Source organism: Neoarius graeffei, chromosome 19 (assembly GCF_027579695.1).
Source record: "Neoarius graeffei isolate fNeoGra1 chromosome 19, fNeoGra1.pri, whole genome shotgun sequence".
NCBI classification, from domain to species: domain Eukaryota; kingdom Metazoa; phylum Chordata; class Actinopteri; order Siluriformes; family Ariidae; genus Neoarius; species Neoarius graeffei.
The window spans coordinates 53,466,005-53,492,917 of NC_083587.1; the positions used below are offsets into that span (position 1 = coordinate 53,466,005).

General features: G+C 42.9%; 1 protein-coding gene across 4 annotated transcripts in view; it reads left to right on the forward strand.

The window, feature by feature from the left end:
* Positions 1 to 663: 663 nt before the first annotated feature.
* Positions 664 to 26,913, forward strand: part of zdhhc11 (zinc finger DHHC-type containing 11) — a 44,940-nt gene continuing 18,690 nt past the window's right edge. For 2 of the 4 annotated variants that reach the window (XM_060900294.1, XM_060900296.1), the window contains exons 1-4: positions 664 to 730; positions 884 to 1,017; positions 13,543 to 13,764; positions 15,520 to 15,698. In XM_060900294.1, coding sequence (XP_060756277.1) covers positions 1,009 to 1,017; positions 13,543 to 13,764; positions 15,520 to 15,698 — 410 coding nt within the window. In that variant the 5' untranslated portion in view covers positions 664 to 730; positions 884 to 1,008. The remainder of the gene's footprint in view (positions 731 to 883; positions 1,018 to 13,542; positions 13,765 to 15,519; positions 15,699 to 26,913) is intronic. The other 2 variants (XM_060900295.1, XM_060900297.1) reach the window with 2 other exon arrangements.

Below are 26,913 nucleotides of genomic sequence, written 5' to 3' on the forward strand. Positions count from 1 at the left end.
AGTCGCCAGGTCATCACAGGGCTGACACATAGACACAGACAACCATTCACACTCACGTTCACACCTACGGTCAATTTAGAGTCACCAGTTAACCTAACCTGCATGTCTTTGGACTGTGGGGGAAACCGGAGCACCCGGAGGAAACCCACGCGGACACGGGGAGAACATGCAAACTCCGCACAGAAAGGCCCTCACCGGCCACGGGGCTCGAACCCAGACCTTCTTGCTGTGAGGTGACAGCGCTAACCACCACACCACCGTGCCGCCCAAGTCAGAAGTTTCAAAAAAAAAAAAAATTCACGTAAAGTACAGATACTCAAAATCTCGCAATCTAATGAACAAATCACACTATTTTGCATTGGTTTTTTTTTTAATATATATTTTTAATCATCAATGCATCGTGTGCTTTCGCAAATACACAATCATTAATGTTATTATAGCCGACCTGGTGCAATTGCTGAAAATCTGATTGAAGTCATTATTAAGATAATTTTAAAATCCAAGCTAAAAATTCAGCACATATGTATTGCAAAATAAATAAATAAAAAGACTTGTTCGTGATTCGGCTCACCAAAAAGAACTGATTCGTTCCCAAATGACACATCACTCGTATCCAGGCAATAGTGTCCAACCTGAGGAAACTGAAACAAGCACAACTTCTCCAACTCTACCTGCAGCACACCTGGGGAGTTAGTGTGGGACTTTTTCACATGGATGTGAGGATTTAATGGTGTGCTTGTGTACAATGTTCATTTGTGTCACTAATTTTGAGCTGTGCTTGAACTAAACTGCACTTATTTTTATTATAATAATTTTTTTATAATAATAATAATAATTATTATTATTATAATACTAATAATAATGATTATTATTATTATTTTAGTTAATAACCCAACGCTGGATCTCCTACTGGGAATGGGAATTTATGGAGTTAAGGTTTTCTAGGATATACTCTGAAGGACGAATTATTTCATATGGAAATATAAAGAATGCTCAGAAAAGTATAAAATGACGGATGTAAGTATTTTTGTGCTTATTTAGACACTGTCAATAGACTATTTCATCACAGTTGGCTCACAAAAACAACAGTAATGCTAACTAACCTTTAAAAATGTAAGAATAACAGTGATAAAATGAGTTCCAGTTGAATAATGAAACTACAGTCTGTTTGCTCATTAATATGTATTTATCCTATATTTCCATAAAGTTAGCTCACTCACTGTAACGCTGCTAGGATACAGCACCTCATTAGCATGTTACAGGTGAACCAAACGCCTCAGGTAAATAAATAAAACTAGGGCCTAAGACAAATAGAGGCACTAAATCCGGTTATAATACTAATACGAATGAAATGTTGACTTTAATAAAGGTAAAAAGCAGGTATAATGTTGATAAATCTTAAAAGAATAATACAAAAAAATACTACAACACAGATAGGTGAAAAAGAGTCTAAACACAGGTAAGAAATTATATATTAAATTAATATGATGAAGGCAGAATGTAAACTGTTACAGGTTGGAAGTGGGTCAAAAACAAGGTGAAGACATATAAAAGGTATACTAAATATGTTTAATACAGGTACTATGGAAAACGCAGAAGGTCAAGTTAACACACCAGCAGGAAAAATGTTTTAACCTAAATATTTACAATCGGTATACTAATAGACGTAAAAAGACTAAACACAGATAGAGGCAGACGAAATAGCACCCTGGACTAAACATTGATATAACTAGGAGGTAGATGAAATATTGGTAAAAGACAGTCGAGTCACTAAACCTCGAGTCCGAGTCCAGTCTCGAGTCCCTAGTGTTCAAGTCTGAATCATTAAAGAAAATTTCGAGTCAAGTCCAAGAACATGGTGGCATGGTGGTGTAGTGGTTAGCACCGTCGCATCATAGCAAGAAGGTCCTGGGTTCGAGCCCAGCAGCCGGCGAGGGCCTTTCTGTGTGGAGTTTGCGTGTTCTGCATGGGTTTCCTCCAGGTGTTCTGGTTTCCCCCATAGTCCAAAGATATGCAGGTTAGGTTAATTAGTGGCTTTAAATTGACCATGGATGAGTGTGAATGGTTGTTTGTCTGTGTCAGCACTGCGATAACCTGGTGACTTGTCCAGGGTGTACCCCGCCTCTCACCCATAGTCAGCTGGGATAGGCTCTAGCTCGCCTGTGACCCTGTAGGACAGGATAAGCGGCTACAGATAATGGATGGAGTCCGAGAACAAGACTCCAATGGCACCATTTGACGGTGGCTGTTGCTGCCTTTATGTGAAAGCGTCTCTACTACTGTGCTGGACTAACGTTACTGCTCGACCGCCCCATTTTAGTCAACAGGCTACAGATAAAAAGCTTGTTCATCGCTCAGCAAGCCCTGCCCGCTAACAACAGGGCAAATAACATGAGAGACGGTTAACACTAGCTAGTTCATCAGTCAGCAAGCAAGCTCCGCTATCAACAGAGCAATGAACATAGCATGTCACTTCCTTCTCTGGGTGGAGTCTTGCCAAATGACGATTGAAGTTCGAGGTTGTCCCCGTCATCTCCTCGATAGTTCTTCTACATATGGAACACACAGCAGGGCATTTTTTCCCACTGCACGAGAAGTCTGTATAAGCAAAGCGGACAATCCTAGGTGCTTCTCTCCAGGCATTTTAGCGCCATTAACGTTAGGTTGTTCCTCAACATGACGTATGAACAGGTGAATGTGCATTCTCTTGCACAAAATTAGGATAAAAATGAATGTAGATATAAATACACTACCGTTCAAAAGTTTGGGGTCACTTTGAAATGTCCTTATTTTTGAAAGAAAAGCACTGTTCTTTTCAATGAAGATCACTTTAAACTAATCAGAAATCCACTCTATACATTGCTAATGTGGTAAATGACTATTCTAGCTGCAAATGTCTGGTTTTTGGTGCAATATCTCCATAGGTGTATAGAGGCCCATTTCCAGCAACTCTCACTCCAGTGTTCTAATGGTACAATGTGTTTGCTCATTGCCTCAGAAGGCTAATGGATGATTAGAAAACCCTTGTACAATCATGTTAGCACAGTTGAAAACAGTTGAGCTCTTTAGAGAAGCTATAAAACTGACCTTCCTTTGAGCAGATTGAGTTTCTGGAGCATCACATTTGTGGGGTCGATTAAATGCTCAAAATGGAGAGAAAAATGTCTTGACTATATTTTCTATTCATTTTACAACTTATGGTGGTAAATAAAAGTGTGACTTTTCATGGAAAACACAAAATTGTCTGGGTGACCCCAAACTTTTGAACGGTAGTGTATCTTCTGCCAAATTATTATGGCATGTTACAAAAAATAAAGAAAAACTCACAGTCCAAGTCAAGGAACAAGTCTTTAAAATTAGGGCATGAGTCAGACTCGAGTACTACAAGCCTGGTAAAAGATAAACTAATCCAGATTTTTATATAAAATGGATGAACTGCAAGAAAACAGCAGTACGTGGACTGATATACTCTACTCTAGCTTGGATGTTGAACAAACACAGGCAGGAGATTAATACGAATTAAAGGTATGCGAACCGCGGATGCAATAATATTACAATAATATTAGGTCTAACCCCGATACAGATATAATAATAAACTTAGACATGCAAAATGCATGTGATACCATTTTAACACAACGTTTCGTGAAATACAACAAAAAAAGATTACTAGAACTCAAAGGAAGAAAGAATCAGAACCAGAATCATGTTCTCACATACAAGGAATTTGCTTTGGTGATTAGTGCTTGAGCAGTTAAAACAGAAGAATTTAGCAAAGACAAACAGTAGCTATAGACATAGAATAAAAAATAGAAGAATCTGAAATATATCTGAAAATTTGAAAAGTGAGTGAGTTGTTGAAGTCCAAGCTGTACAGTATGTCCTGGAATGTGCAGAAATACTGTAGGTTACATGATGAAGCTGGAGAAGAGTCGTGATAAGAATGTGTGAGAAGATAATACAGGTAAACGACTGATACAGGTGCATGGTGGACTAAACGCTGGCTCGACCCAGCAGGAGCGTACAACATGACAGGAGATTTGTGGTTATATTTGCTAGGCAACCCAATTACTTTGCTCACTTTCCACATCGACTGGCACAAAGAACTCCTCCCGACAGCGAAACAGGTCTCTCTTTAGTCAGGTTGCTTAGTTTGCTTGAATACAAACTTGAGTAGAAACAGTATTTTGTTCTCTAGGGAAAATCGAGTTCATAAAGTAAAAGTACCAATGGATGGGGTAATAACCTATTATACCCTGAGGCGTGTGTACCTAGAACACAATCAGGTATATCCTGAAGGTGTAGAAGACGTGCTTCATTTTTCTTTTCCTGGGTAAACAGCGCATTAATGTTTGGACTTGTATATGTAGCTCATTTCACTGGCAAATGAAACGGAGTTAAAGATTCGCTCTGTACAACAGGAACATCCTGTATTCGGGAGCGCAGGCTGTAGAGGTATAAATAAGCACTGAGTCAGAGCAGCGCACACTGGGCAGGGTGACCATATTTTGATTTCCAAAAAAGAGGACACTCGGCCCGGCCTCGAGACACAAATTCAGACAGGCTTCTCAGAGGTTAATGAACATGCTTTATTATGCCTCAATGGTACAAAAATAACTTCTGTAATAAAATAAAATTAAATCTGTAACAAAATGATAGCTCTCTTTTCAAATCAATAAATAATATGAAATAATGTTCTAAATATGACCTCTTCTGTGTTAGAAAATCCAGCTTCAACAAAATATCTCTTAATACCTTTTCAGTGTAATAAGATAAATAGTAAAACAGTTGGTGGCACGGTGGTGTAATGGTTAGCGCTGTCGCCTCATAGCAAGAAGGTCCGGGTTCGAGCCCCGTGGCCGGCGAGGGCCTTTCTGTGTGGAGTTTGCATGTTGTCCGCGTGGGTTTCCTCTGGGTGCTCCGGTTTCTATGGAAGCAATTTTGTGCCAAAATGTTCATACAATACTTTTGAAATATCAAACGAAAACAACAAATCTCATCTCATTATCTCTAGCCACTTTATCCTTCTACAGGGTCGCAGGCAAGCTGGAGCCTATCCCAGCTGACTACGGGCAAAAGGCGGGGTACACCCTGGACAAGTCGCCAGGTCATCACAGGGCTGACACATAGACACAGACAACCATTCACAGTCAATTTAGAGTCACCAGTTAACCTAACCTGCATGTCTTTGGACTGTGGGGGAAACCGGAGCACCCGGAGGAAACCCACGCGGACACGGGGAGAACATGCAAACTCCACACAGAAAGGCCCTCGCCGGCCCCGGGGCTCGAACCCAGACCTTCTTGCTGTGAGGCGACAGCCAGCGCTAACCACTACACCACCGTGCCGCTAAAACGACAAATCAAAATACAAAAAAAAGAACAAAAAGTCAATTTTTTTAGACTGGCAAACAAATTATTCGTGTAATCGTGCAAAATATCAGTCTATTACTCTTCAGAAACCTTTTATTTTTGTTCCGCGTCTTTCTCAGTTTTGTTTGACGTAATTTGCAAAACTGAGAAAGACGCGGAACAAAAATAAAAGGTTTCTGAAGAGTAATAGACTGATATTTTGCACGATTACAAGAATAATTTGTTTGCCAGTCTAAAAAAATTGACTTTTTGTTCTTTTTTTGTATTTTGATTTGTCGTTTTTGTTTGATATTTCAAAAGTATTGTATGAACATTTTGGCACAAAATTGATTCCATAAATCTCTACCCAACCACCCGTCATTTTAATTCTCCTCGGATCAGCACCTTATGGAAGCAATTGTATGAATTTTGGCACAAAATTGATTCCATAGGTTTCCCCCACAGTCCAAAGACATGCAGGTTAGGTTAACTGGTGACTCTAAATTGACCGTAGGTGTGAACGCATGGGTTAAAGTTTTCCGTCGTGTGACGGATTTCCGTCAACTGAACTCTCTTTTTTTGTATTTTGATTTGTCGTTTTCGTTTGATATTTCAAAAGTATCGTATGAACATTTTGGCACAAAATTGCTTCCATAGAGATTGGGTTATAACACTGATGTGTTGCAACACCATCAACTATCAGCAGGGTTTATTTAACTTTTTTGTTTTTGAGCCATGCTTTGTGTCGTTCATTTCCTATGTTTGATCATGTTTAAACGTTCGCTGTCTACAGTGCGGCATTAAAAAAACATGCGCTGTCAAAATTGGCAAAATACATTCCCATGTGCTTGGCGTGCTTGTGTCTGACCATTTCTGCTTTGTATTAAATTAAATCTTGCCAAAATGACTTAGTTCAAACTTGGGCATATAGAAATAGAGCATGTTAAAAAAAACACGAAAAAATAAACCCCGGAAAGCCCGCTCCTCTGCTTCAGCCAGACTTGAAGACCCGACAGTGCAATGCTTGCAGACTGTCAGAAGTAATTAGACCTAAATTTATAGCTAACAAATCAGCAGACGCCCCAACAATTATTTTCGTTAGGCCAATGTGTAAGGTATGTTAGAACCGTGCCTTATAGCCTACGTTATATCACAATTTAAAGGACGTTTGAGGAGTTGGAGGCTGCGAGCGCAATGATGTTCCGACATGCGCTAAACTTTATTCCCTGAAAATCATACACCAGCGTTCAACGCCCCAAACAGTCAAAATGTCTAGAAGACTACAGTTAAATAATCATCATAGCCTACTAAGTTAAATTATGTCAAAGCATCTGTTTCTGGCCTATGAAATGATGGAGGAAAATGAGAACGAACGCAAAGTAGATAGCAGCCAACTTCACGCGATTTTTTAGGTAATTTAACACTCGTGTTGGCCACAATATTTCTCTTAATAAAATCTTGAATTGTTTTTGAAGTCGTATTCAACACAAAGTAAGGTCAAACCCCAATTTTAATTTAAGCGAAGATCCAAACTTTTTTCTATTATTGACGTTCGGCACAGAGGAGCATGTCATTCTGCTTTCGGTTTCGGCAGCATGGATGCGCTTTACATGAAAGAATGCACTGATGTGTCTGCCATCGATAAAGGTGTAAAACAAGTGGAGGTGGGCTTGGCTGTACGAAATGGGTGAAAACGGAAAGCCATTTAGTTCATGGTGCAAAAAACTAAACATTCCAGGCGCTTGCATTTGTGTGGTTTGCCACAAAAAAAATATACAGAAGCAATGGAAAGAAAGTGCAATAAATTGAATATATTAATCCGTTAATTAATTGATAAAGTTATCAGTTCTAAGTTAACCATTCTCAGAATTTCATCGATCGAAATCCACCCATAACCCCCCCCCCCCCCCCCCCCCCCGTAAATTTTCAGTCAAATAATTTTTTTTTGCTTTAATCCATGTGAATGTGAGTGTGAATGGTTGTCTGTACGTTCAGACTGCACCCTGAAACGACCCATATCCGATTTTTTTGCCCATATGCAACCTGTATCCGATTTGTTATTGACAATCTGAACGACACAGATCGATTTTTTTCACATGCGACCCAGGCCGCTTGGATATGTGGTCCTAATTCCGATGCATATCCGTTATTTTCACATGCGACTGCAGTCTGACCGGGACAGGTCGCATTCACGCGACCTACACATCATCAACAAGAGACAAACGTCACTATTCTGCGTTGGCTAATCCCGCCTCTTTGGTGGAAAACAACAACATTTGTACAGTTCAGAATTTAAATAGACTTTTATAGAATTGATCAAGCTAATGGTGGATTTGGTAGGGGACCTGGATGTTAAATCATCCTGTATTACAAGATTATAAGATTGTTCTGGAAATTTCCAGTAATTTGACACCTTCGGTCTCATTAGTCTGCTGCCCACATTAATCAGATTATTGTGCGAGTTCCGCCGCCGCCACAAAAACCACATCGCCAAGGTCTCGCCTCATCTCCATGCTTTACTTGCAAACTTGAAGAGTGCGCTTTTTTTTTGTTTATGTATTACGTAGATGTGCTTATTACATGTCAATTTGCGCATGCGGGACACTTTTGGGTCGTTTTCCGTTCATATTGGAGATCGCATACAAGTCTCATATATCTAATTGGTAATGTGAACGGCCTAACAAAAAAAATCGGATTTCACAACAAATCGGATATGGGTCGTTTCAGGTTGCAGTCTGAACGTAGTGTCAGCCCTGTGTATTGACCTGGCGACTTGTCCAGGGTGTACCCCACCTTTCGCCCGTAGTCAGCTGGGATAGGCTCCAGCTTGCCCTGCGACCCTGTAGAACAGGATAAAGCGGCTACAGATAATGAGAATAAAACAGTCTCACAAAGATACTAACTCAACAAACAAAAAGGATCTATACTTTTAATCTTTAGTTGTCTACTTCATCCTGCTTTTCTTCTTCATCATGCTTTTCTTCTTCATCCTCCTTGTCTTCCCATCCATATTTTGTTGTAGAGCTGGTCTTTCCCAGCAGTTTTCGGTTGCTCAACAAATAAGCATAAAAGTCTTTGCAAGAAGTGTCTTTGAAATTGTATTGCACTAATCCCCTTCAGTGACTCAACAGATAGCTGGTTCCTCTCCTTGGTCCACTGGCTCTGCATCAGTGAGAAAACCCTCTCAACATTTGCATTGTGAGAGGGAAGTGCAAAGACAAACTGTGCGATCTTCAGTAGCTCTGAGTAACATGCAATGCTTTTTGCCTTCTCAAAATATTTGGTCCACTTCTGGTGCACCTGCAGGCCACTGAACTCCTCATCACCGTTGTATCTTTCTGTGAATTTCTTCAGATTGGTGACCTGGTCAAAACACTTGACATCAACTGGCACCCCCTTCTCTCCGAGGTACTTGATGCAGGCCTCCACATCATTCCAGTTTGGTGGCTCACTCAGATCCATCCACATGAATGTTGAGAACTCTTCCATGGGAGTCATCCACTTCTCCAGATACTCCAGACATGCACTGTACAGGCCTTGTACATCAGCACAGAACTGGTCACAGCCCTTACCAAGTCCATCTTTGCGCTTTTGTGCCAGTAGTCCCTTAACTTTAAGGGGCATGAAGTTGTTGCTCTTGCGTTGAAGAAGAATGGTGTGGATATTGTTCAATATTTTCTTCACCTCCAGAATGGACATGCTCTCCTGTTCCATTTCTTGAATGTGGGTGTGGAACACAGACATGAGTGAGTGCATGTGCCAGAGGTAGATCTCAACGAAGTCCATGTGAGCTTTGAGATCTCCAGCACCTTTATTAGACACTGAAACATATGTGCCAGCTTTGCACACAGTGCACTCAGCCTCCAACTTGTCCCGACTGGGACGGTACGTGGGAAAATTTTTTTGCAGTTCATCTGTGAAGCTGCACTTTCGCTTTGACATTTTGTGCGCAATGCTGCTCCGCTGTCTGCTCTGCTCCCTCTGTGTGTGTGCGTCGCAGAGCTGCCCACAAGACAGTCTCTCGGGAATTACGTCATGCACCAAAGTACGGCATGGTGGTGTAGTGGTTAGGACAGTCGCCTCACAGCAAGAAGGTTCTGGGTTCAAACCCAGTGGCCGGTGAGGGCCTTTCTGTGTGGAGTTTGTATGTTCTCCCCGTGTCTGCGTGGGTTTTCTCCGGGTGCTCCGGTTTCCCCTACAATCCAAAGACATGCAGTTAAGTTGACATGGGCTGAGGTGCTTGTGTTGCCTTGGGCTGAGGTGCCCTTGAGCAAGGTACCTAACCCCTGGGTGCTCTGGTGTGGCTGCCCACTGCTCTGAGTGTGTGTGCGTGTGTTCACTGCTTCAGATGCAGAGGATGAATTTCACTGTACTTGAAGTGTGCATGTGACAAATGAAGGTTTCTTCTTCTCTTTCTTCTTTTTCTACCGTAGTATTCTGTGCAAAGTGCCAGTCAATTTAAGTACACGCTTAATGGTCCCATGAAAAACAGTGAAAACCGGACATTTTCATGAATTTATAAAAACCCCTGGACGCCCCAGACAGGACGTAAAAAGTGGACATGTCCGGGCAAAAGAGGACGTTTGGTCCTAACCCATCTTCCCTACCCCACTCGTCCAAGAAACAACAACCAAAGAATAGGATGCCATTCAGGTACATGACCTATGCAAATTAGATGTGATTACTTACACATTATGTGATATCTGCAGCGGAAACTGCAGCAAGTCCAACGTTTCGGGTCTTTCAGACTTAAAGTGAGTTATTTTCAGTCTCCAAGTCTCATTTTTATTTAAATACGATCAAGAACGGCAACTAGATTAACACATTACAACTAAAGCGGCCTGTTTTTGTCTTTCGTTCCAGAAAACGGGATAAATACAGGACGCTATCTTCGGCTTGCCATTGCTAGTTAGCCTTTTAGCAGTTAGCCTGGTGGCCATGCCGTGTGCTCGACTCCAGTGGGCGGCATGGTGGTGTAGTGGTTTGCATGGTCACCTCACAGCAAGAAGGTTCCGGGTTCGAACCCAGCAGCCAGCGAGGGCCTTTCTGTCTGGAGTTTGCATGTTCTCCCTGTGTCTGTGTGGGTTTCCTCCGGGTGCTCCGGTTTCCCTCACAATCCAAAGACATGCAGTTAGGTTAACGTGGGGCGGCCTTGGGCTGAGGTTCCCTTGAGCAAGGTACTGAACCCCTGACTGCTCCCCGGGCGCTCTGGGCTGCCCACTGCTCTGGGTGTGTGTGCGTGTGTTCACTGCTTCAGATGGGTTAAATGAAGAGGATGAATTTCACTGTGCTTGAAGTGGCATGTGATGAATAAAGGTTTGTTCATCACGCAGTCTAGCGTCTTCTGGTGAGATTATTTTGGCAACACTGGCTAAGGCCCTGTCCACACGGCAACGGATTCAGGTGAATCTGATAAAATTGTTTATCGTTTCGGCCTGGCATCCACACGGCACCGGCGTTTTGGGTGCCCCAAAACGAAATCTTTTGAGAACGGGTTCCAGAGTGAAAAAATCTGGCAACGGAGCCGTTGCGAAGTCGTCTGGATGAGTAGAACGAATTTGTTTACAATGACATCACAACCACATGACTGTGAGTGCTTCACGCCGGGTAGAAGTGTAATGAACTCGATGCGAGTTGTCAACAAATCCTATAACTTGGTTCATGAAACGCGCTTACAAAATATTTTCACTGTGAATATTTATTGTGTAATCGTGCAAAGTGAGAGAGAGAGAGAGAGAGAGAGAGGGCAGAGTCAATCCCGCCAGCAAAAATAGGGAAAAAAAAAGGAGCGATCTCACCTCTTCAGATGTTGGTTTAAGTCCGACAATACATTCCTCAAAAAGGGCGTAGAAGAACAAAGTAATCCATCAACATGTAGCATTCAATTTATTCTGGACCATTAAAGAATTCTGGAGGATATCAGAATGTTGGCGTACCGGCTTCCATCTACCCCCGTTCATTCCTCTTTCCGCGTCTCCATTCAAAAAACGAGCACGTAATTTAAGGGGACTATATCCATAGGATAGGGAGTGAGAAAGTGTGTGCGTGTGACAGTGACAGGGATAGTCACTGTGCGCATGCGCAGTTATGCACATGCGTCTACTTCTATTGTTCTGGTGTCTCCGATGGGACCGTCTTACAGCGCACGTAGTGGTGTGGCATGTGTATTGTATCGTTTTCAGCAAGCGTTGCGTTGCCATATGAACCTGATATTTTACTGATCCGTTGCCCATGTGGACGCGATATTTAAAAAAAAAATCTCGTTGCCGTTGTCGTGTGGATGTAGCTTAAAGGCTAATTTATGCTGACAACCCAGTCCTCGCAGATGGCGTCTGCGTAGCCCCCCCCTTCACAGACGCTCTGCGCGCACCTCCCAAAAATTGTGACCACCGCAGAAGCCTCGCAGACAGCGTCGCAGACAAGAGGGCTCTGATTGGTCCACTCTACATCCGCTGTACACGCACTTCCGCTTCCCTACTTTCCCGGTTTGGTTTGTTTTCACTACCGCCATTTTTAAAAACATGAGCGAAGATGGAGCAGCACGAAGAGCGGTTGATCGAGGAAGTGAGGAAGTACGTACATCTATACGACTCCAGTTCTAGTCATTATAAGTAACCAGAGGATAAACACTCCACTAACCACACCCACCAACTACTCCTAGCGATTTCACGACTTCGCGCCCCCTTGCGTTGTGGTGGTGAATAACATCGCGCACGCCTATTACTCCCCGCTCAATGATAAATTACAACTGTCTGCGAAAAGCTATCTGCGAAAGCCTTGTCGCAAGAGCATGCAGAGGCCCTAAGTGTCCGTGAAGATGTGGTTGTCACAGTCCGGTCCGGTCCATCCATGCCTGAGTATGTGGGACTCCAATGCCAGCTCCAGGCCGGATCTGGGCCAGGAATTCAGTCCTGTCTTGCTGAAGGCCATTTTCCTGCTACCACTCCTCTCCCATCAGCCAGGGCCTTTTTAAGAACTGTTTGGAGCCACTCCAGTTGCCAGACTGTCTCCTGTAGACTTTCCTCGCCTCGCTACAGCCTTTTGATATTGTGCCTTCTTGATTCCCCCTGCTTGAATTGTTCCTTGTTTTTTCTTGTCTAGTTTTCTGTCCAGTTTTGTACCTGCCTGTTCTTTGGGATTGTGTTTTCGCTTCCTCTGCCTGGATTTCCCTTGTTCCTGTGTTCTTCGTTTTTTGTGAAGATTTTTCTGTCCTGTTTTTGTCCCTGACCGTGCGTCCACTGTGTTTTTGATCTCTTGGCCCGTTCTTTGACCACTGATTTTTGCCTCAGCCCTATTGTAACTCTGCCCTCTACTTCATTAAATAAGTTTTTCTCTGAACACTGCCTGTTTTGAGTCTGCTCTTGGGTCCTCACTTCACCTCAGCTCGCCATTTCTGACAGTGGTCTCTTTGTCTGACAGTCCCAGTAGAGGTGGTGGTCAGTCTCCCTAAAGGAGGCATGGCCTGTGTGTCTATCAGTGCCAGTCAAGAAGGTGAAGCATCTGTGCTTTTTAATATCAGCGAAGGAGGCATGGTGTCTGGGCCTGTCAATCCATCCATGATCTGTAGTTGCTTATCCTGTCCTACAGGGTCGCAGGCAAGCTGGAGCCTATCCCAGCTGACTATGGGCGAGAGGTGGGGTACACCCTGGACAAGTCGCCAGGTCATCGCAGGGCTGACACATAGAGACAAACAACCATTCACATTCACACCTATGGTCAATTTAGAGCCACCAATTAGCCTAACCTGCATGCCTTTGGACTGTGGGGAAAACCGGAGCACCCGGAGGAAACCCACGCGGAAATGAGGAGAGCATGCAAACTCCACACAGAAAGGCCTTTGTCGGCCACTGGGCTCAAACCCAGGACTTTCTTGCTGTGAGGCGACAGTGCTAACCTCTAGACCACTGTGCCTGTCAAGTTCAGTGCAATTCACTTTCAGTATGTGCATGTCAGTGAAGGAAGCGTGTTGGCCGTTTTAAATGTATCTCTCTAGATAATTTATGCACAATCTTTTATATACAATCACAATGCTGACATCCAAAAGCCAGATTAGGTTTTCTTCAATTAAATGGTAATAAAAATAAACCTCATATTTAAAGAATGAAGTTCAATATAAATAACAATGTTAAATGTAATTAACATTTCAATTCAGATAGCCATCACAGCCTCGTAAAGCTAATTTGCTGTGTTCCAGGTCGGCTGTTTCGAGCGCCGTTTCAGACGCACAGTGCCGACGTGGGGACAAAGCAGCAATGGACTCGTCACAGCGCCAATTCACGCTAGAGTGAACGGATGGTCCTTACCACTTCATGTTCTCCAAGGAGTGGCGTGGCTCATATACAGCTTCATGGGTATTGTAGGCTTTGGAGTTTATATCCCTCTCCTGCCTCCTCCATGGAACTACACTTCATATGGAGTATCCTGCTCAGTTTTTGAGGTACTTTTGGTGTAGCCTACTTTTCTGAAAGCAAATGGGTTTCAGTCAGTGGTGAACTGTTACTATTAGAGCTGGGACTTCAGCTCAGCCAAAACGTAGCCAGACACACCAAAAAAGCAACAGGGCAAAGGATTTTGTAATGGATTAGCGTCGGCAGGCTGCCAGGTCGCTCCATTGTATGTAGTTGTCGATGTTGATTTTAAAAGTAACTAAGTAAATTGCACAGGGAAATGAATACTTAAGTATGAGTGAAAAATACTGGGGCGACTGCATGGAAGAAGAGTCTGGAGACAGAAATCTTAGTTTCTCGGTCGTTAGCCTGTGCTACTTGCTCTCGATAGCACTGGCTTGACCGCTTTATTAGCATTCACTAACACTACTGATGAACGCTACACTGGCTGGAAGGTGACTTCACTGCTGCGCTGATGGCACTGATTCATGGTTAAGCTCGCACTGGCATTCAAGAAGGCCTAGGGCGATAAATTTTTGGTCCCTCCCACTATAAATCAAAATCTGATTGGTTAATTCATCTGTCACTTCCTATATAAACATACACTGTCATGGCCTTCTGTCCCAGCAATGAAGTCCTAACCAATGAGTGAGCCAGATCTAAACTCTTCTCAGCATAGAGACAACAAACAAACAAAAAAAATCTCATTGGATAACTTGATTTTAGTGTTTTCAGGACAGTAACCCTTTCATTTCTGAAGCAAATTTGATAGAAAATGAGGCCAAATTAGAAGAGAATATCCATCCATCCATTATCTGTAGCTGCTTATCCTGTCCTATAGGGTTGCAGGCAAGCTGGAGCCTATCCCAGGTGACTATGGGCAAGAGGCAGGGTACACCCTGGACAAGTCGCCATGTCATCGCAGGGCTAACACATAGATACAAACAACCATTCACGCTCACACCTACGGTCAATTTAGAGCCACCAATTAGCCTAACCTGCATGCCTTTGGGGGAAAGCGGAGCATCCGAAGGAAACCCATGTGGACACGGGGAGAGCATGCAAACTCCATACAGAAAGGCCCTCGCCGGCCACTGGGCTCGAATCCAGGACCTCCTTGCTATGAGGCGACAGTGCTAACCACTACACCACCGTGCCGCCCTTAGAAGAGAATAATTATAATGAAATTATGAAAGAAAGAAAGAAATTAAATATAACATTTGAAATGCTGATATGTTTGGGCCTTCTCTGAAGGCCCAAAAAGCCCTGGCGGTTCCCCTTTGCTTTCAGTGAGTAGAGGAATACAGTGACTGAGTTAATGTCAGGTTTCAGGCGTGCCAATACTAATGGACTCTGTACTATACTGTACAGATATGGGTTCCAGGACAGATATAACCTTATATCAGTTAACTGTAATTGCTGGAACTTAGAGTTATACACAATAGATTTGTCTCATTGATCCTTTTCACAACACACACACACGGAGTTGTGGGTAATATGATGAGTCCAAATGTAGTTTGGAAAACTAAAATTGGAAAATACACAGAGATGATTCAGTCACATGACCCAGACAGTGAGGGTACTTTTATATTATATTATAAGGAATGAAGCAGGCTGTGTCACAAGCCACAATATCTAAACCCACTTGAATTGATTGACCCTCTGCCCTGTCTGACACTTTCTGAATTCACATATCAGTTCACAAACTATGACTTGCTCTCACTCAGTTGATCAGTTGACCTTGTGTCTCGATGTAATATAAAGCCTTAACATAGATCTCCCAGGTGATCGGTACAGTCTTCGTCCTGCACTTGTTGACTCATCTGGCGGCGGTGACCATGGACCCGGCTGACTATGCTGTGCGTGTGAAGAAGGATTACTCCAGCCCTATGCCTGTGTTTGACAGGAAGAAACAACCACACGTCATACACAATCAGCACTGCAGCCTGTGTGACGTCGACGTGTATGTACAGTTCAAGGCCAGTCATGGTCTCTGATGTTACTGTATTTATTATCCCCTGCTGGTTGAAAGGCCTGAAGGGGGATTATGTCGTTGCGATGTCCGTCCGTCCGTCCCAGGACGGGTTCTCACATTCTGAAATCAACTCCTTTCACAGTTTTTGGAGGAATTTCACAAAACTTGGCAGGATTCTTTGTTATATGTCGTTACTACGCATATTGTAATTTTGTTAAATTCGGTCACATTTTACCAGAGTTACAGCCCTTGATTAACAAAATTATACTTTGACAATTTCATGAGTGTGTTTTCTTTCTGAAATCAACTTCTCTTTCAGTTGTTGGAGGAATTTCACCAAACTTGGTAAAAGGCATTGTTATATGTCGGTAGTACGCATACTGTTATTTTGTTCAATTCGGTCGCATTTTACCAGAGTTACAGCCCTTGATTAAGAAGTTTGTACTTTCACAGTTTCATGAAGGTGCGCTTGCCTTCTGACATCAACTCCTCTCACAATGTTTGGATGAATTTCTCGAAGCTTGGCAAAAGGCCTTGTTATATGACGGTAATACGCATATTGTGATTTAATTTCATTTGTGAAAATTTTACCAGAGTTTTGACCCTTGATTAAATAACTTGTACTTTGACAATTTCACGAGGGTGTACAGTGGTGCTTGAAAGTTTGTGAGCCCCATAGAATTTTCTATATTTCTGCATAAATATGACCTAAAACATCATCAGATTTTCACACAAGTCTTAAAAGTAGATAAAGAGAACCCAGTTAAAAAAATGAGACAAAAATATTATACTTGGTAATTTATTTAGTGAGGAAAATGATCCAATATTGCATATCTGTGACTGGCAAAAGTATGTGAACCTTTGCTTTCAGTATCTGGTGTGACCGCCTTGTGCAGCAATAACTGCAACTAAACGTTTCCGGTAACTGTTGATCAGTCCTGCACACCGGCTTGGAGGAATTTTAGCCCATTCCTCCATACAGAACAGCTTCAACTCTGGGATGTTGGTGGGTTTCCTGACATGAACTCCTCACTTTGGGTCCTTCCACAACATTTTGATTGGATTAAGGTCAGGACTTTGACTTGGCCATTCCAAAACATTCACTTTATTCTTCTTTAACCATTCTTTGGTAGAACGACTTGTGTGCTTAGGGTCATTGTCTTGTTGCATGACCCACCTTCTCTCGAGCTTCAATTCATGGACAGATGTCCTGACATTTTCCTTTAGAATTCGCTGGTATAATTCAGAATTCATTGTTCCATCAATGATGGCAAGCCGTCCTGGCCCAGATGCAGCAAAACAGGCCCAAACCATGATACTACCACCACCATGTTTCACAAATGGGATAAGGTTCTTATGCTGGAATGCAGTGTTTTCCTTTCTCCAAACATAACGCTTCTCATTTAAACCAAAAAGTTCTATTTTGGTCTCATCCATCCACAAAACATTTTTCCAATAGCCTTCTGGCTTGTCCACGTGATATTTAGCAAACTGTAGACGAGCAGCAATGTTCTTTTTGGAAAGCAGTGGCTTTCTCCTTGCAACCCTGCCATGCACACCATTGTTGTTCAGTGTTCTCCTGATGGTGGACTCATGCACATTAACATTAACCAATGTGAGAGAGGCCTTCAGTTGCTTAGAGGTTACCCTGGGGTCCTTTGTGACCTCGCCGACTATTACATGCCTTGCTCTTGGAGTGATCTTTGTTGGTCGACCACTCCTGGGGAGGGTAACAATGGTCTTGAATTTCCTCCATTTGTACACAATCTGTCTGACTGTGGATTGGTGGAGTCCAAACTCTTTAGAGATGGTTTTGTAACCTTTTCCAGCCTGATGAGCATCAACAACGCTTTTTCTGAGGTCCTCAGAAATCTCCTTTGTTTGTGCCATGATACACTTCCACAAACATGTGTTGTGAAGATCAGACTTTGATAGATCCCTGTTCTTTAAATAAAACAGGGTGCCCACTCACACCTGATTGTCATCCCATTGATTGAAAACACCTGACTCGAATTTCACCTTCAAATTAAGTGCTAAACCTAGAGGTTCACATACTTTTGCCACTCACAGATATGTAATATTGGATCATTTTCCTCAAGAAATAAATGACCAAGTATAATATTTTTGTCTCATTTGTTTAACTGGGTTCTCTTTATCTACTTTTAGGACTTGTGTGAAAATCTGATGATGTTTTAGGTCAGACAGTATTTAGCAAAAAATATAGAAAATTCTAAAGGGTTCACAAACTTTCAAGCACCACTGTACATTCTTCTGAAATCAACTCCTCTCACAGTTTGTGGAGGAATTTCACCAAACTTGGCAAAAGGCTTTGTTATATGACAGTTATACGCATATTGAAATTTCGTTGAATTTGGGCAAATTTTACCAGAGTTATGCCCTTGATTATTAACAAACTTGTACTTTGGCAATTTCATCAAGGTGTGCTTGCTTTCTGAAATCAACTTCCCTCGCAATTTTTATTCCCCACTGGCCCAAAGGCCCAAAGGCGGATTATGTCGTGGCGATGTCCGTCCATCCGTCTGGCCCAAGAAGGGCACTCATCTTCTGAAATCAACTCCTCTCACAATTTTTGTAGGAATTTCATGAAACTTGACAGGATTCATTGTTATATGTCGGTAATACGCATCTTGCAATTTCGTTCAGTTCAGTCGCATTGTACCAGAGTTATGGCCTAGTTGCCAGCAGGGGAGTGCTCTCAGAGCACTCTTGTTTGAATAATATATTATTAGTTTGCAGGACTGCCTCAGGCTGCCCATGCACAACACATTTTATCCCTCAACTGCTCCAAGAATAAATCAGGTTAAATAAGTACAAGTAGACTAGCTAATTCTACACAGACTTTAATATAGACTTGAAAACTGCTGACGTTCCTACTGATCCCTGGAGCACTGTTCCAGAGTTTAGGGTCATGAAACTCATCTTTCATTGGCATAGCTGTGAAAAATCCTCAAGATTAATCGTAAGTCTGCATCAGATGAGTGAAGTTCTCAGAATGGGTTATACTGCTTCAGTAGATCAGCAAGTTATGCCACAGTTGAACCATTCATTATGCTGCAGTTAAACCATTCACTGCTTTCGATGTAGTCTTTGTAGGCAAAGTGTAACTTAATAGGTGATCAGTGTATGTTTTCCTGGTAAGGATGTGAGCTTGTGCATTCTGAACAATATGAATCTTACCTAAAAAGAAGCAGAGGAGCCGGCAAGAAATACATTACAATATCTCAGTCCAGAGGTTATGAAAGTATTCATTAGCTTCTCAGCATATTGTTGGGTTCCAATATGTCTTATTATTCTATCCACATTCACTGGATATGAGCAATCATATGCTCTGATTGGCTACGCTACTACTAGGATATCAGCTCATATACCGTGAGTAGAGAAAAATAAAATGGTGGAGCGTGTTGCTGAACCAACCGAGGACGAAATAAAAGCTCTACTCTCAAACAAAACCCCCAAAATTGTTAGCAAGTAAATAGAAATAGCTAAAACAATATAGTCCCCTCCCCCAATATCTCCCGTTCCACACTCCAGCCCAGCTGGTGGCGGTAATCCACCTTTAAGTTGGTTTGCCAACCACCAAAAGAACCCTAAAGAAGAAGCAGAAGACACCCCCCCTCCCCCCCAAAAAAAAGGAATAGCATTTTTCACAAATTGCTCCTGTCATTTCAATGGTTTGTTTCCATTCTAAATAAAAATGATTTTGTCGGACGTTTTGTATAAAGTTTCTATTTATCGAATTTGCAAAAAATAAAAATGCTCTGTTTCTCAAAATCCAGTGAACGTGGATAGAATAAAACAGTTATTCCACTCAATCTCATCATACACGGCTTATAGCCAACTCGGTGTGACATGCCTTGTCGGCTATTAGCTCATGTACGACTCGATTTCGTGGAATAACTGTTAATTATGCATCCACCACATGGTGGAAACCATCTAAGGCTCTCATTAGTGCAATATCTCAAGAATGGTTGAATGTTTACATGGGATTATCAATTTAACCAGGAGACAAACTGATTGCATTTTGGAATTGATCCCAAGATCAACAGCTTCAATAGCTTTCTTTATGTTTAACATGTATTTTAAGGGTATTTAAGGCATATAAATTAGTAAGGACCGAGGCATCCCCATTAACTCCTTTGGCTGCAAGTTCGACTAGTTTTGACTATGTTTCTCAAATAATAAACCATTTTAGAGATTGACAAGAGAAGGTAGAGTCTAGAGTCATGTACACCGAGGTCCCTAACTGTAGCTTTATGTTTCACAGAAAAGCAGTCAAGCTCGAGGCTGAACTCAGCAACTGAAAATCAGTACCCAATATCAGTGTTTCGGTTTTATTAAAATTTAGTGGAAGGACGTTTCTGTTAATACGAACTTTTATATCGTTTACACAGTCGTACCATATGAACCTGGCCAAACTGATAGGTACTGTATAACTGTTAAGTTATTGAAAAGTATCATCATCTGCATAGAAGTGGAGGCCTTATGTTTGTGAAATACATGTCCATCTCATCTCATTATCTCTAGCCGCTTTATCCTTCTACAGGGTCGCAGGCAAGCTGGAGCCTATCCCAGCTGACTATGGGCGAAAGGCGGGGTACACCCTGGACAAGTCGCCAGGTCATCACAGGGCTGACACATAGACACAGACAACCATTCACACTCACATTCACACCTACGGTCAATTTAGAGTCACCAGTTAACCTAACCTGCATGTCTTTGGACTGTGGGGGAAACCGGAGCACCCGGAGGAAACCCACGCGGACACGGGGAGAACATGCAAACTCCACACAGAAAGGCCCTCGCCGGCCCCGGGGCTCGAACCCAGGACCTTCTTGCTGTGAGGCGACAGCGCTAACCACTACACCACCGTGCCGCCCATACATGTCCATATAAAGGGAAAATAGTAGGTGACCTAGAAAAGAGCCATGTGGGACACCATATTACATTTTTTTTACACTCTACAGAATCTCTGATAATGGCTGTGTCTGAAATCACTCACTCATTCACTACTCACTATCTAGGGAATTCTATATAGTGAACTTATTAATAAAATGAAAAAAACACTTTCGGACACTACTCCGCCGCGCTGTTATTTACGTCATTACTGTCGCACAGTTAAAACATGCCAGATCAGTCGGCTGGTGGGTTTTCAAAATAATAAATGCATGCATGTATTTTTGTGATAAATCCATATTATACTGAGCACATTTCCCACATTAATCAATACAAAGTACTTTGTGTCTGCTGCATCTTTCAGTTCTTTTAAATCAAGGCTGAATACTTTCTTCTTTGCCGCTGCCTTTTATTAAATCAAAATTGAGGCTTTTGATTAATTCTTCACTCTGTACTCTAACTTTTATTCTTGTATTTTATATGTCTTATTCCGGGCAGCACGGTGGTGTAGTGGTTAGCACTGTTGCGTCACAGCAAGAAGGCCCTGGGTTTGAGTCCAGCGGCCGGCGAGGGCCTTTCTGTGTGGAGTTTGCATGTTCTCCCCGTGTCCGCGTGGGTTTCCTCCAGGTGCTCCGGTTTCCCCCACAGTCCAAAGACATGCAGGTTAGGTTAACTGGTGACTCTAAATTGACCGTAGGTGTGAATGTGAGTGTGAATGGTTGTTTGTCTCTATGTCTCAGTCCTGTGATGACCTGGCGACTTGTCCAGGGTGTACCCCGCCTTTCGCCCGTAGTCAGCTGGGATAGGCTCCAACTTGCCTGCGACCCTGTAGAACAGGATAAGCAGCTACAGATAATGGATGGATGGATGTCTTGTTCTAAACTTATTTTCTATTCTCTTACTATTTTTAATTGTACGTGAATGTCCATTTATAATGTGTTTCTTCCTCCGTCCATTCACCCCAACACACTTTTTTTTTCTTTCAGTGCAACCGCAATGCATGATGGTGTATGTATTGCTTGGTTAGTGACCATCGGTTGTACACTACTTTTCACGGTGCACTGTAGGATACTATGAGTCCATTATATAGGGTGTAATAATTCTCACTATACATTCAGACAGCACTACAAAATGGCAAACTCACTATATAGTGAGTAGTGAGTGATTTCGGACACAGGGAATGTTAACAAACTGGTAACATTTGGTCAAGTAAGGTCTAAACCTGTCTACACCAGTACAATAATTTATTACGTTCATAATAATTATAATTTATTGCATTTATATGGTGCTAGTATATATGTACACTCTATAGTGCTTTACAGTTCAAAAAAATGCAAGCAAGCAATAATTATACTTCAAGTCTAAAATCACTACAGGATAATAAATAAATAAATAAATAAATTTTAATAAACAAGTCAGAATCTAGGCAGCACGGTGGTGTAGCGGTTAGCGCTGTTGCCTCACAGCAAGAAGGTCCGGGTTCGAGCCCCGCGGCCGACGAGGGCCTTTCTGTGCGGAGTTTGCATGTTGTCTGTGTGGGTTTCGTCCGGGTGCTCCGGTTTCCCCCACAGTCCAAAAACATGCAGGTTAGGTTAACTGGTGACTCTAAATTGACTGTAGGTGTGAATGTGAGTGTGAATGGTTGTCTGTGTCTATGTGTCAGCCCTGTGATGACCTGGCGACTTGTCCAGGGTGTACCCCGCCTTTTGCCCATAGTCAGCTGGGATAGGCTCCAGCTTGCCTGCGACCCTGTAGAACAGGATAAAGCGGCTAGAGATAATGAGATGAGATGTCAGAACCTAAGAAGCTAAGCTGATTTTAAATCAGAAGGTTTTCAATTGTTTCTTGGAATTGTTAATGTTTTACATGACTCAAGTTCTCTCGGCAAGGTATTCCTAACTTGGGACCTGCGTAGGCTTGCATTCTTCCACCAAATGAACTTTTCTTGATCCTAGGAACCACCAAATCATTGTTGTTGTCTGCTCTAGTCCTCTTTAGGGGCCTGTTCATTATAAAGTCTTCAAGGTACGGTGGAGAAAGACCATTCAGAGACTTCAATATCATGACAATTTGTCTACACCAACCCGTCTGGTGTCTTATTTAATATTTAAACAACAGATGGCGCTATAGTTAAGCCCAAGTGAATTTTTAGCATCCCTTTAATCTTTAATACAGCCTTTCCAGACATCCCAACCTGCAGAAACTCATTTCAGGGAGGTGTCATGACCCCCCCACCCCCACCCCCGCTGATGGGGAAAAAAGTCATGCCCCCCCCACCCCCACCCCAAAAAAATAAAGATGCACATAACAGGGGGGCGATGTAACTTCAACAAATTTTAATTAACTACTAGCATGTTAAGTACTAGCAAGCCATGTAAAACAACACTTATGATATTTCCTTTCATTTTTGCTCTTACATGAATAGAACACAACTTTTTCAGTAACTATTTACATAGGTTGGACATAGCCGGAACGTAGGCCTACTTCCATGTCTTTTCCATGTTAGGATCCAATTTGCTTTCATATCTTCACATGAATAGAACACTGTTTTTTAGCCTAAATGTAGACCTATTCCTTTTCATGTGACTTTTGCAGGGTTTCATTGTATTTTGATGCTGCTTGCTTTGCAGACTTGAGCAATTTCGCTGAAACTTCAAGCTCATAGCACTTTGTGTCATTGAATTTGTTGATTTTACAGGACATCAGGTTCACAAGAGTTTGGTGAGACACCTGACACCTGAATTCAGTTTTGATGTGACGCACCAAACTGAATGCTCTCTCCACATCACAATTGGAATTAGGCAGAACCAACAACACCTTCATTAACTGGCAGAGCTCCTTGAATCTGACCTGCCCTGAACTTACTGATTTTACCTTGGACAGCTTCCCCCAGAACTCATCGATTGACAAAGTCTTGTAATTTGGGACCAGTGCTTCCAAATTGGTAGAGGTACCGTATAATCCAGGACTTCCAAGTGGAGTTGTTCTCTGGCATCTGCCTTCATCACATTAGGGAATCTCGCAGCCAAAGTCAAAATCTGCTCTGGTTTCATATCATCTTGGCTCTCTGGATTAACCACTGACAGATTCGTCAAGATTTGGTCTCTCATTGGGAACTTTTCCTTTACTTTTTGGAAGCTCCTGACATAGAATGCTCTGGCATCTTTGAAGAATTGCTTTGTCTTGTAAGGGGGGAGGGCTTCCTCACTTAGCAAGTGCCTCCTTGTCAAGAACCCAACAAAAAGCTCTTCATCTTCACAGTGGATTTCAGGGTTACTCACATCTATCTCCTGCACTTTCTGTTCTCTCAACACCTTTGGCACAATAAATCTGCTTGCTATGTCATGCAGGAGCTCTTCAACACTGTCATTTAATTTGAAAAGAATGGGTGCCTTGTTTTTGAAAAATCAAATTAAATTTGTCAAAACACTGTGTGACACGGGCGGCACGGTGGTGTAGTGGTTAGCGCTGTCGCCTCACAGCAAGAAGGTCCTGGGTTCGAGCCCCGGGGCCGGCGAGGGCCTTTCTGTGCGGAGTTTGCATGTTCTCCCCGTGTCCGCGTGGGTTTCCTCCGGGTGCTCCGGTTTCCCCCACAGTCCAAAGACATGCAGGTTAGGTTAACTGGTGACTCTAAATTGACCGTAGGTGTGAATGGTTGTCTGTGTCTATGTGTCAGCCCTGTGATGACCTGGCGACTTGTCCAGGGTGTACCCTGCCTTTCGCCCGTAGTCAGCTGGGATAGGCTCCAGCTTGCCTGCGACCCTGTAGAAGGATAAAGCAGCTACAGATAATGAGATGAGACTGTGTGACACTGTGGAGAAAGCAAGTGTAAATTTTCATAATTGGGTCTGTCAGCCTCTTCTGAATATCACAGGACTTCTGATTCTCATTACGTGATTCAAAATAAGAAGTAACGGCAGGCCATTGGTTAAGTAGATGGTCCAAACATTTTCCCAAAGAAAGCCATCGTGTAGGGCAGTGCTTTTGTACTCTCTGCTGGGCTACATTACAGAAGTCCTGAAACTGTTTAAGTTCCTCTCTTCTTTTTGAACTTTTCTCAAAGTAGTAGTAGATGTCAATTAGTAATTCTTCAGGTGACACTGAGAGCTCTTTAGCAGCAGTTTTGGCACATACACTACCGTTCAAAAGTTTGGGGTCACTTTGAAATGTCCTTATTTTTGAAAGAAAAGCACTGTTCTTTTCAATGAAGATCACTTTAAACTAATCAGAAATCCACTCTATACATTGCTAATGTGGTAAATGACTATTCTAGCTGCAAATGTCTGGTTTTTGGTGCAATATCTCCATAGGTGTATAGAGGCCCATTTCCAGCAACTATCACTCCAGTGTTCTAATGGTACAATGTGTTTGCTCATTGCCTCAGAAGGCTAATGGATGATTAGAAAACCCTTGTACAATCATGTTAGCACAGCTAAAAACAGTTGAGCTCTTTAGAGAAGCTATAAAACTGACCTTCCTTTGAGCAGATTGAGTTTCTGGAGCATCACATTTGTGGGGTCGATTAAATGCTCAAAATGGCCAGAAAAATGCCTTGACTATATTTTCTATTCATTTTACAACTTATGGTGGTGGGCGGCACGGTGGTGTAGTGGTTAGCGCTGTCGCCTCACAGCAAGAAGGTCCGGGTTCGAGCCCCGTGGCCGGTGAGGGCCTTTCTGTGTGGAGTTTGCATGTTCTCCCCGTGTCCGTGTGGGTTTCTTCCGGGTGCTCCGGTTTCCCCCACAGTCCAAAGACATGCAGGTTAGGTTAACTGGTGACTCAAAATTGAGCGTAGGTGTGAATGGTTGTCTGTGTCTATGTGTCAGCCCTGTGATGACCTGGCGACTTGTCCAGGGTGTACCCCGCCTTTCGCCCGTAGTCAGCTGGGATAGGCTCCAGCTTGCCTGTGACCCTGTAGAACAGGATAAAGCGGTATACAGATGATGAGATGAGATGGGAACTTATGGTGGTAAATAAAAGTGTGACTTTTCATGGAAAACACAAAATTGTCTGGGTGACCCCAAACTTTTGAACGGTAGTGTATGTTAACCAAGTGACTAGGACAGCCAACACTGTATATATGTGGGGCCTGTGCTTTCACTCTTGATAAGACAGAGTTGTTTTTGCCAATCATAACATTGCAGTTGTCACTGCTGAATCCTATGCAATTAGACCATTCAAGGCCTTTTTCATGCATGGATGATGCAATGCAGTTGAATATATTTTCAGCTTTGGCATCATTGCACACTTGCATATCCACAAATCTAACTGTCACCTTATCCTGTGCTTCACTGTAGTACCTGACTAAAATAGCACATTCTTTCTCACACATGATGTCATTGCTTTCATCAACCAAAATACTGTATGGCCTTTTTTCTGCCCGGATTAATTTGTATACATCCTCTGAACATTCAGGTTCCAGTGCCAGGTTCATCACAGCTGCTGTCTTAGTGGAGGAGCAGGCATAATTTCTTGCTATTTCCGAGTCTGGAAACATTTTCCTAAATAACTTGCCAGTGTAGAAGGTCCTGGGTTCGAGCCCCATGGCCGGCGAGGGCCTTTCTGTGCGGAGTTTGCATGTTCTCCCCGTGTCCGCGTGGGTTTCCTCCGGGTGCTCCGGTTTCCCCCACAGTCCAAAGACATGCAGGTTAGGTTAACTGGTGACTCTAAATTGACCATAGGTGTGAATGTGAGTGTGAATGGTTGTCTGTGTCTATGTGTCAGCCCTGTGATGACCTGGCGACTTGTCCAGGGTGTACCCCGCCTTTCACCCGTAGTCAGCTGGGATAGGCTCCAGCTTGCCTGCGACCCTGTAGAAGGATAAAGCGGCTACAGATAATGAGATGAGATGAGATATTTATGTAAACTGGGCGGCATGGTGGTGTAGTGGTTAGAGCTGTCGCCTCACAGCAAGAAGGTCCGGGTTGGAGCCCCGTGGCCGGCGAGGGCCTTTCTGTGTGGAGTTTGCATGTTCTCCCCGTGTCCGCGTGGGTTTCCTCCGGGTGCTCTGGTTTCCCCTACAGTCCAAAGACATGCAGGTTAGGTTAACTGGTGACTCTAAATTGACCGTAGGTGTGAATGTGAGTGTGAATGGTTGTCTGTGTCTATGTGTCAGCCCTGTGATGACCTGGCGACTTGTCCAGGGTGTACCCCGCCTTTCGCCCGTAGTCAGCTGGGATAGGCTCCAGCTTGCCTGCGACCCTGTAGAAGGATAAAGCGGCTACAGATAATGAGATGAGATGAGATGAATTAAAATTCCAAAAAACGATAGTTACACTAATGCAGATCA